Below are 11416 nucleotides of genomic sequence, written 5' to 3' on the forward strand. Positions count from 1 at the left end.
AAGAAGTCCAACCTCATGCCTAAAGCCAAGGCGCTTGTCTACTACTCTTTCGATGCCAAAAAGACTGAATTGATATTTGATCTATTACTAGCTAATGGCCAGATAAGATTGACTGAAGGGCAGAGTATACTTGCTAAAGAAGAATTAGCAGGGAAGAGATACTATAAATGACATTATTCAAGGAGTCATAGTACCAACAATTGCATGGTTTTTTTTTAAACATTCACAATGCGATCAAGTAATGGAAAATAAAGTTTGTTGATGACAAGAATAAAGTTCCCATGGAAGTTGATGTGGACCCATTCCCTGTCATGACTGGAATGATATCATCTAAAGTAAGACTCATACTTGTGGGTCATCACCAGCTTCGATTCTATGTAAGATGTAAGTGAGTGATTAGACAGGGGAGGTATAGTCCCAAGTGCAAGTATCATGAATTTAGTTAAAGGGTTGTTGGTAGGGAACTCAACTCAAGCTTGATTGCCCTATTTCAAAAATGACCAATGCCAAATGAGCCTGCTTATCCTAGTCAACATTATGCTTATCGAAAGAAAAGGGTTGAACTATGCGATTCAGAATCTGGTAAGAATCAAGGTCCTCAGCTGTGTTTAAATGTAAGCAGTTGATCCAGCAACGGAAGTATTACTCTAGGGGGCATCACAATCAATATTGCGCAATGATTAGTAATGAGGTACGCAACTTTGGTGCTTCTAACCAAAGAGAACCCGTTGTATATGAAATAAGGCTCTCCAGGAAGTTTCATACGCATTGAATAGCTAAAAAGTCATTCAAACAAAGATACAAAGAAGGAGACCCTACTATTGGGACTCTAGGAAAACATAGTGGAAAGTATGGCTATTATGTTGCTTATGGTCCATCTACTATTTGCCCTCGAGTGGTTAGTTCATATAGATGAGAAGCAGAGTTCGACGATGAAGATATGAAGCTAACAACTAATTATTGTCGTCGACACACTTTAAAGATACCAATGATCCATATCTGGAATTTATTTTCAGATAAGGAGTCGTTATGGTGTAAGTGGGTCCACTCAACCTTCTTAAAAACCAAGAACTTCTAGATAGTTAAAAAGCCAACCTGTTGCTCCTAGGCGTGGAGAAAAATCTTACAACTCAGGACAGACGCCGGCTTCGCTTCCACTGGAGGTTAGGCAATGGCTTATCAGCGTCGCTTTGGTTTGATAATTGGTATCCTAGGGGTCCTTTGAATTTATATTTCATGGATCCCCACATCTATAGTTCCGGTCTCTCTAGGCAGGCTTTGGTTGCCAATCTCTTCTCTAAGGATAGACAAGCTATCAGATCAGAGATTGAGTCTTGGGGTTCGCCGCTTCCTTCCTTGTCTGGAACCCAAGATCGGTTCTGTTGGAGGGAGGACTCGACAGGCTTGTTCTCGGTGGCCTCAGCTTGGGAGGCCTTAAGGCGGAAGAAGGCCAGAGTCAATTGGCATTGTCTCATCTGGAGTAATGCCATCCTGCCTCGATACCAACTGAACCTGTGGCTCATCACCAAGAGGAGGTTGCCTACACAGTCTCTTCTCATGTCTTATGGTAGAATTGATGCTGCTTCCTACCCTTTTTGCAATAAGGTGCCTGATTCTATCAATCATCTCTTTTTTGGTTGTCGCATTACCTCGAGTATTGCCTTCTTCTAGGCTACTAGATGCAATCTCCCCTGGACCAATAGGACTTGGGAGGAGACTCTCAGTTGGGCCATTACCTTGCTCGTCGGCAAGGATTTTTATAAGTGTGTTGCCCGGTTTTCTTTTGGGGCACTGTGTCACATCATTTGGAGGAACAAGAATAATATTCTCTTCAGGGGAGAGCCATTATCTATTTCGGCCATGAAGAAGCATCTCCTCAAGGTCGTTAAGGATAAGGCCCTTACCTTTAAGAATGTTGAGGACTCTCCCAGGATCAGGCGGATGCAACACTCGTGGGATGTGGACCCCATTATCTTTGCTTCCTCTGAGCGTAGTCTAACATAGGCTTATCGGTGGTTGCTTGGGTGTTTTTGCTAGGCTTGTTTGCCATTGGCTGTCTATCGGTCGTTTTGTTGCTTTTTAGCGACTTCCTTCCACTCTTAATGAGCGTGTTCATTTTGAGTGTAAGTTTTTGGAGCCGTGTTGATTGTACAGTTTGACCCCTATTAATATATTGATTACTCTTACCAAAAAGAAAAGATACCCATGATCCACTTGCTTGTAAATGGTAGAAGGTTGAGAGAGCTCAACCCCTAAAGGACATCTTAACATGCACATAGAGGAGAAGGATGCAAAGAAAGAAGAAGATACATTTGCTCCAAAAGCAACTCGACCAGGTTCGCATTACTTAGGTCAAACCCATTATAATGCCAACCCATAAACCCAAAAGGGTTAAGGCAAAGAATTTGTTTGGAGGAGAAAGCCAAAGGATGGTGATACAGCTCCTAACCAAGCTAGAAGATTGGCCATAAAAGCAGTTGCTCAATCACCGAAGCTAAAGGGGAGTTCCATATCAAGGTCAGTATCACCATTAAGCTCATGTATGGTACAAGCAAAACTCCCTAATGAATTCTGCACGTCCCCATTTGCTACAAAATTATGTGAGGAAATCCTCGCAGATGAAAAGGAGGGAGTGGAGTTCTATTTTGATGTTGAAGAAATAATGGAATTTGGAAAAACCTATGGCACAAAATTCGAATCATTTGAGAGCATTAAATATTAATGCCGGGATTAATGGTCGGCCTACATCTCGAGTGCTGGTTGATGAAAGGGTCTACCTTGAATCTCATCCCCTATCATTTCTACAAGAAAATAGGGAAAAAAGACAATGATATTACCCCATCAAATATTCAGTTGTTAGGCTGGATGTCTTAGACATTAAAGAAATATTCATGGTTGATCCAATTGTGAGATCCAAGACTTCTAAGACTTCTTTCTGTGTCGTCAACGTTGATGGATCATACAATTTATTACTTGGAAGAGATTGGATTCATGGTAACCAATGCATTTCATCGACTTTCCATGAGATGCTAGCATTTTGGAATGGTAACAAGGTAGAATATGTTAGAGCAAATACCTAGCCGCAAATGGTTTGGTCACAAGCGACAAGGGGATGCCAAGGGCATCGGAGGACAATATCTGTGTAAGCAGACCCTCACTAATAGATTCTAATAACATTGCATTTTGCTGCTTTGATAAGGAAATAGTTCAAATGGGTCCCAAAAAATCAGCTAGCAGAGCAATTTGATAAATTTGTTTATTTAGAACCTTATGTTATTAAAAGACCCCACTAGGAGGTTTTAGCCTATAGGATCAAACTAGCAAAGTAGGATGCTAAAGCTGTCAAAGGAATTCTAGAGTTCAAAAAATTCATCCATCAAAGATGATGATAAGGTGATTGAATCCCAAGACACATTAGAAGAGTTTAATCTAGGTGTAGAAACTGATTGATGCCCCATTTATGTAAGTGCCTTATTGAATATTGAATTCAAAGGTCCATTAATAGACTTGTTAAGGAAATACAAAAATTGTTTTACTTGAAGTTAGGGGTGTCAGGAACCGAACCGAACCGAACTGAAAAATTCGGTTTTTTTGGTTTGGTTCGGTTCTCATTAAAAACCAATATATTTTTTTTATCGGTTTGATTTTTATTGGTTAACCAAACTGAACCGAACCACAAACCGATAAAATTTGTCCTCTCCCGTTTCACCCAAAGCGCTCCATAACCTGAAATTGAAGTTCCTCCGCAAGCTACATTCCTGGGCTCGCTTCTCAGGTGGGTCGCGCTCGAGGAGGCTTGGCTACAATGGCATGGTAGTGAACAACTTCGTGTTTCATGCTTCTCCTGGTCGTGTTGAGGTAGAGGCAAAGGCAGAAGAAGAAGAGGGTCCTGAAATGGAGGGTTCAAGTGTCAAGAGCGAAGGCATTGAGAGAAGGAGAGATGGGTTTTGCGGGAAAATTGGTGAAGTTGGGATTTTTGCGGATTTGATCGAGGAAGAGAGGCGGGAGAGCAGCTCAAGCTCTGCTTTTTTGACATCAGAAGCGACGGGGGATGAAGAGCAGAGTCAGAACAGCTCCGAGGTTTTGTACTCGCGGCCTCCTGTACTGCATTGATCGGTGGACAAAGTGTTGGTAATTTGTTTATAAAACAAATGAAGAGATGCCTTGTCCCACATCGAAAAGATGTGAGTGCACACGTGGACGAGATTTGGCATTAACCAACGATCATTATTTTTATTTATTGAAAATTCGGATTTATTTCTATAAAAAATTAATTATAAAGTCTTATTGAAACAGTGTGACTGTTCACGAAAAGTTACAATTATTTTTTATTTATTTAATTCCGAATTTCTTATGTCTTTTCAACGTAACCTTTGAGACATACTTGTTCATTTTACAACATTTCCCGAAAGGTTGTCTTTGTTCTTTTGCAATCTTTTGAAGAGTTGCATTTATTCGAAAGACATATATAAGTACATTTGTTTTGAGATCAAATTTTATCTTCTTCCATTTTTTTCATTTTCTTTTGAGAGAAACTACAGCCATTGTTTCTAATTGTTTCCCATGAGAGATCCTGGAGAAATACTAGAATTGCTATCTAGTATTCTCACTTGAGACTTTGTTGTATCCTGGAGGAAATTTGCCGGTGACCATTAGCAACGTAGTGGGGCAAATAAATCCTTAAAGAAAGTGATATCACGCCTCAAAGTCTGACTTGAGTACTCTAAAGATCCAACTTCATTGTTCTACCCAATTTGAAGCATATTTTCCCAACAATTTTAAGGATTTATTTCGCAACAATGGAGTCAAGTGGATGAAGCGCACAGAACGGTTTGTCAAAATGCCCTTTAGACATCCCTGCCAAGTAATTTGCGATTTTTGTGTAAATCTGAGAAGGGGATGTGGTTTAATAATCTCATTATTGCGTAGACTTAATTTTGCCTACGTTTCTTTGTCGTTAAGATCGAAAATCTGAGCACATTTTTTTTTTGTCATTCTTTGTCTCTCTGTATCTTGGAGTATTCCCACATCCGTCCATGGTGATCGTCCGAGAAAGATGTCCGAAGGGTGTGGATGTGCATACAAAGGAATCGATGGCCGAAAAATGAGATAAATTGATCGGCGACGCCGCCAAGAACCAGGTCGCCATGAATCCCATCAACTCCGTCTCTAATGCAAATTGGTTGTTCGGGAGGAGATTCAGCAATCCTTCGGTCCAGAGTAATGTGAGGCACTGCTCGATGTCGATGCTGCGGTCGCAGATCGGCAAGGAAAAATCTGCGAATCGCCTTTCTCTGGTGGAGCACGTGAAAGCCATCGTTTTTATATGAAGCGTACGCAGACGCGGAGATGGAAAGATCCGAGTTCCGTTGTTTGAACGAGAAGACAAGGATCATGAAGGGCGATGACTATCTTGAGGATCTCCTCCTAAACCTCAACCATAGTCTCGAGGATGATCTGTTGCTCCTCGATCCGGAATTCATTGAGAAGTCCAATGACAACACTCCTTGGTCTGACAATGGGATTCGAAACCCGAACCCATTTGATGATCCCACCGTTTGGCACATGCTTAAGGGACAAACATGGTAAATGAACAAAGGTGCCGGTTCATCCCATGCGGGTTCCACCTGGGTGAGCAATGATGGCGCAGAAGATTGCTTCTATCAATGACCAGAGGATTGGAACTATTTCTTGCCAAGGCTGCTCGCAAATTGGTCAGCGCCTCTACTTCCATACAATTGCAATTGTTATCTTGTGATTATAGAAATCATTAATACTCACGTGCATTTTGGGGATTTTCCTCACGTCTCTGGTGGGCCTTGTCCTACTTTACGTCCTGCACCGGAGGAATGGTGACGTGAGAATGAAGGTTCCGAAGGAAGACGGAAATCATGTCATTATTCATGACCCGTCACCAAATGATACTGCGAATGGAAATTGCTCATCGGAAAATGCCTTTGACGCTACTAGTGTAATCATCATTAGCATCAGAGTTGCCGATTGCGCTCTTGCGCACACCCTAAGCAAGAAAATGGCCATCAAAGCTTCCTCCAATGCAGGTTCTTGTTTCTAATCAAATTGAAGTTCATGAGTGTTTCCTGCATGATTAGCCAGTGGTGACATCCTGAGTATGTTTCTTTTATTGAGACATTTGTCTGCACATATTTATGTTCTTGCGCCTCTATAGGAGGATCTTTGTTGTGGATGGAATTTGTGTATGTACAAGGGATAAATCAATTAGTAAGGGTAAATTGAAGGGTTTGTCTCTGAGATATCAATTGCGCCATGTGATTTTTACTTCTGCATATAGTAGTTTCTAACCTTTATTGAGAAAGAAAAATTGAAACTTTAAAATGCAAAATTCAGGTATCGTCAATTTATGGATGAATTTGTTGCAAAAGAAAATGACAATTTTGTGGATTTGATCAATAGAATGAATGATCTGACAATGCTATCTATATATAGATACAAAGGTTTTCCCTTATCTGATATCATTTATTTTGATGCATCCATATCTATCTTGATTTGAGGTGAACAAACTGGACTTTGATGCTAGCAACTAGAAAGAGTTTGTGGCATGTGTCGAACCACCATTTAGGTTGGTTATGTTAGAGCAAACTCTACAGTTTATGTCCAATGTTCAATGAAGAGTGTTCCTTGTTTGGTTCTAATGCGTTCTATTTGCTGTCATTGCCCCTCATAGATTTGATTCTAAGGAATAGCATAAATGAGCCAAGAGAGTAGAATTGCATTGGTTTTCTATTTTGATGTATGTATTTCATTGAGCATGAAATTTGACAATGCATAGTTTTGATTGGATGCCTCATGAAATATTCTTGTGGTGGGGGTATCCGAAGGGGACTTGAAGTCATTGAGACTAAGAAGTATCTAGCTTTCATTTTCAAAATGAAATATTTAGGAGAAGCAGATACTATCTTAAGTATTAAAATTAAAAATAGTGGGGTTATTCTTTGAGCTAAAGTGATTACACGGAGAAGATGTTGCATAGATTTAAACATCTTGTTTTCAAATATATGAGTACTCCATTTGATTCCCGGTGGAGAGTTTTTAATGTGAGTGATATTGGTTTTTAATGTATGCGATACATTATCTAGATCTGATATTACTTTTTATATATGCAAGTTGAGTAGATATACTAGTAATCCAATTATAGAACATTGAAAGGCTATTATTAGAATTTTTTGGTTATTTTAAAAGAACCTAAAATTTGTGATTGTTCTATAATAATTATTTGGTTGTATTATAAAGATACACCGATACTAGTTGGATTACAAGTATGGGAGATGAAACTTCTAGATGGATTTTCACATTACGTGAATGTGTTGTTTCTTAGGCGAGCAAGAAACAAATGTGCATAATTCACTCAACTATGAAACTTGAATCATTGCTTAGTAGCAAGTGGGAAAGATGTTGATGGATTAGGAATTTGTTGTTGAATATCAAATTATGGCCTAGTCCTATGCCTCTTATTTCTCTATCAACTGTGATAGTTAGGCTACTTTGGTAAGAGCATATAGTAGCACATATAATAGTAAGTCTAGACATACTAGTTTAAAGACATGAATATGTGAGACAATTGATTAAAGATGGTACCATAACAATTGTCTACGTGAGGTCAAGTAATAGTCTTGCCGATCCCTTGACAAAGGCTTTACCAAGAGATATGGTAATAATGACCTCATAAGAAACGGGGCTGAAACCCTTTAATTGAAATCACCAATAATGGTAACCCGACCTTTTTCTAGAACATCACTAGTTACAAGGTTTAATGGGTAAGAACAAGTTATTGAATGTGATTGTTTGATATTGACGTAGCCCTGGAAGTCAGTATTGTCTGTTACGTTTTGTAGGCTGAATTGAATTCTTAATGAAGTATGATACAAGTTTGTAGTGTGTTGATAGTAACAGAAACACATGGTAGATACTTCACCTATATGAGCTTAGAAGTGGTGCCGCTTCTTACGAAAGTTAGGGTTGCTTTCTAGAGAGCTCATGAAACAGGATCAAGCACAAGGCCATAATAGTGCGGAGTAATATAGAACTTCTCGCTGAAACAAGAGGTTAGTATATGTGTGGTATGTCCGGTTCTATTATATAAAAGTACAAGTTTAAAGCCGAGCTACTTGTCACTTTGATAGGGCTTTGAGATACTTGCACTAAGTAAATGTTTAACTCGAAAGAGACCTTTATGTATGTATATTAATCTCACAGAAATTTTGGCTGTATATTTTTAACGTTTTATTTTTGTTTTTTGTTTTATAAACAAAAGTGGGGGATTGTTGGTAATTTGTTTATAAAACAAATGAAGAGGTGTCTGTCCCACATCGAAAAGATGTGAGTGCGCACGTGGATGAGATTTGGCACTAACCAACGATCATTATTTTTATTTATTGAAAATTCGGATTTATTTCTATAAAAAATTAATTATAAAGTCTTATTGAAACAGTGCAACTGTTCACGAAAAGTTACAATTATTTTTTATTTATTTAATTCCGAATTTCTTATGTCTTTTCAACGTAACCTTTGAGACATACTTGTTCATTTTACAACATTTCCCGAAAGGTTGTCTTTGTTCTTTGCAATCTTTTGAAGAGTTGCATTTATTCGAAAGACATATATAAGTACATTTGTTTTGAGATCAAATTTTATCTTCTTCCATTTTTTCATTTTCTTTTGAGAGAAACTACAGCCATTGTTTCTAATTGTTTCCCATGAGAGATCCTGGAGAAATACTAGAATTGCTATCTAGTATTCTCACTTGAGACTTTGTTGTATCCTGGAGGAAATTTGCCGGTGACCATTAGCAACGTAGTGGGGCAAATAAATCCTTAAAGAAAGTGATATCACGCCTCAAAGTCTGACTTGAGTACTCTAAAGATCCAACTTCATTGTTCTACCCAATTTGAAGCATATTTTCCCAACACAAAGCTCTGGCGTCGGATTGTGCTAGTGATAATGGCGTCGTGGAAGATGCAGAGAAATTCCACTCCAGTGACAAAAAGTTGGAGAAACACGGCTCTGCAATTTCAAGTTTGAACCAAGACAAAAACCGAAGCTGAAATTTATGTAATAAATTTTGTTTATTTTGATGTTATTACTGATTAGTAATTACTGTTTGGTTAATGGGGGACGAAGAAGAACGCAAGGGAGAAGAAGATTTAGGGAATAAAAAAATTGAAAATAAAAAAGAGAAAGAATTGAAAACCAAAAAAACAAAAGCTAAAAGCTAAAAACCAAAAACCGAAAAATCGAACCGAACCGAACCGAACCGAAATTTCGGTTCGGTTCGGAAGATTTTTTTAATGGTTCGATTTAAAAAAAAAAAAAAACTGAATCGAACCAAACCGTTGACACCCCTACTTGAGATTATCAAGAAATGCCTGGATTGGGCAGAGATATAGTTGAGTATCGACTACCCATTTAGGACGCTTTACAACAGAAGTCATGCAAAAGGTTAAAAAAAAAATAGAAAGACTGCTCGCGACAGGCTTTATAAGAACAACATGGTACGTTGAATGGTTGTTGAATATTGTCTCGATAAAGAAGAGGAACAGGAAGCTAAGAGTGTACATAGACTTCTGCGATTTAAATGTGGCAACACCCAAGGATGATTATCAAATGCTGATGGCTGATATACTTGTTGACTCAGCCTTTGACAACAAAATTATGTCACTTATGGACAATCATTCAGGCTATAACCAAATATTCATAGTAGAAGAAGATGTCCATAAAACTGCATTCAGATGTCCATAAGCAATTGGTACTTTGGAGGTCATGCCATTTGGACTAAAGAATGCAGACGCAACCTACTAGAGGGCCATGAACTTCATTTTCCATGACATGATAGGTGACCTCATAGAGGTTTATATTGATGACGTCATCGTCAAATCAAACTGAGTAAGTCATTTACTTCATTTAGAGCAGATTTTTGCTAGAATGAGGAAGTGTAAATTAAAATGAATCCTCTGCAACGTGCTTTTGGAGTTAAAGTTGGTATTTTCTTAGTATTCTTAGTTAATCAAAGAGGGATTGAAGTAGATAAAAATAAGGCTAAGGCAATTCTAGAGTTGACACCATCAACTGTGAAAATATAGCTTCAAATGATATTACGAAAGACAAATTTTTTGCATCAATTTTTTCCTGGCCTATCAGGAAAGTTTGAAGTGTTTTCATCATTATTGAAGCTTAACAATCAAGATGAGTTTATGTGGGAAGACAAGCATTAACATGCATTCGACTAAATAAAAATGTATCTCTGTAACCCTTCATATTTGACGTCACCTAAGGTAGGTAAGCCGTTAAAACTATATTTGTCGGCCACCGATACCACAATCGGATGCATGCTGGCACAATAAATTATAAGGGGAAAGAACAGGCATGTTATTATTTGAGTTGAATGCTGATTGATGCAGAGACATGATACATAGCCATTGAGAAGCTTTGCTTATCATTATATTATGCTTGTACATGTGATATGTGAAACGGAGGTAATCAAGTAAATGTTAACTCAACCAACAATAAAGGGTCGAATTGCAAAATGTGCATTTACACTCTTTGGAATTAACCTAGTATACATCCCGCCTAAGGCAGTAAAAGGACAAGCAGTAGCAGATTTTATTACGAAATATCTAGGCATCCAACTTGAAGATCATTTAAAAGGGTGTGTGCAATTAGTTCCTTGGACATTATACTTTGATGGGTCAAGTGTAGCTAGTTCAGTAGGAGCTGGAGTTTTGATAGTTTCTCTCCATGGACATAGATCCAAAATGATGTTTAAGTTGGATTTCAATTGTTTGAATAATCAATGTTAAATATGTCTCGAGTTTAAGCCCGAAGCCAAAAAGCAAAATTTTGAAATAAATTGAAATAAAAGAAAGATTGGTGTATTTGGAAGTTTGGCTTGAAATAGGAAAGTCCAAACTTGGACTTGGACGTGCGAACCAACACAAAGAAAAAAAAAAAAAGGAAGAAGTCCTCTCCTCTGCGCGTGAAGATCTCCACGTGAAGTCAAGATAGGAAAGTAGTGGGGCCCAAGGTCAAAGGTTTGACCTTGGGCACACCCACGTATAAAAAGGAATTTTTACGTAGGTTTTTTTTTACTTCTTCTTTTTCGTTGGTTGGGTTGCCGGCCAAAAACCCTACGTAGAAGTCGCAGAAGGAAGCCGCGAAAGAGGTCTTCTTTTCGGGGTGTTGCTGTTGCACCCGTACGAGAGAAAATGAGGAGCCGCATATCTTCAAGCTGAAGCGCGATCAAGAAAATGAGTTCTTTTTCAGCGTTTGTTTTTGAGCTTGTGTGATAATTTTGTGCCGTGACTTGGGTTTGGATTAAATTAGGGTTTGGGAAACATCGAGAGAGTGTTTGAGTGACTTGAGTGTGTAATCTCCTTGTATCGCT

General features: G+C 38.5%; 1 protein-coding gene across 1 annotated transcript; it reads left to right on the top strand.

Annotated features, from left to right (window-relative positions):
* Positions 1-1236: 1236 nt before the first annotated feature.
* On the top strand, positions 1237-2004 carry LOC120294407. The gene is made up of 2 exons (XM_039314473.1): positions 1237-1605; positions 1672-2004. The coding sequence occupies exons 1-2, from the start codon at positions 1237-1239 to the stop codon at positions 2002-2004; spliced, it is 702 nt and encodes a 233-aa protein (XP_039170407.1).
* The last annotated feature ends 9412 nt before the right edge of the window (positions 2005-11416 follow it).

The sequence above is a fragment of the Eucalyptus grandis genome, chromosome 6 (assembly GCF_016545825.1).
Source record: "Eucalyptus grandis isolate ANBG69807.140 chromosome 6, ASM1654582v1, whole genome shotgun sequence".
Taxonomy (NCBI): Eukaryota; Viridiplantae; Streptophyta; class Magnoliopsida; order Myrtales; family Myrtaceae; genus Eucalyptus; species Eucalyptus grandis.

Coding starts and splice junctions, on each gene's coding strand:
- LOC120294407 (XM_039314473.1), top strand. CDS start 1,237: ATGGATCCCCACATCTATAGTTCCGGTCTCTCTAGGCAGGCTTTGGTT. Junction 1,606..1,671: donor CCTACCCTTTTTGCAATAAG/GTGCCTGATTCT, acceptor GCCTTCTTCTAG/GCTACTAGATGCAATCTCCC.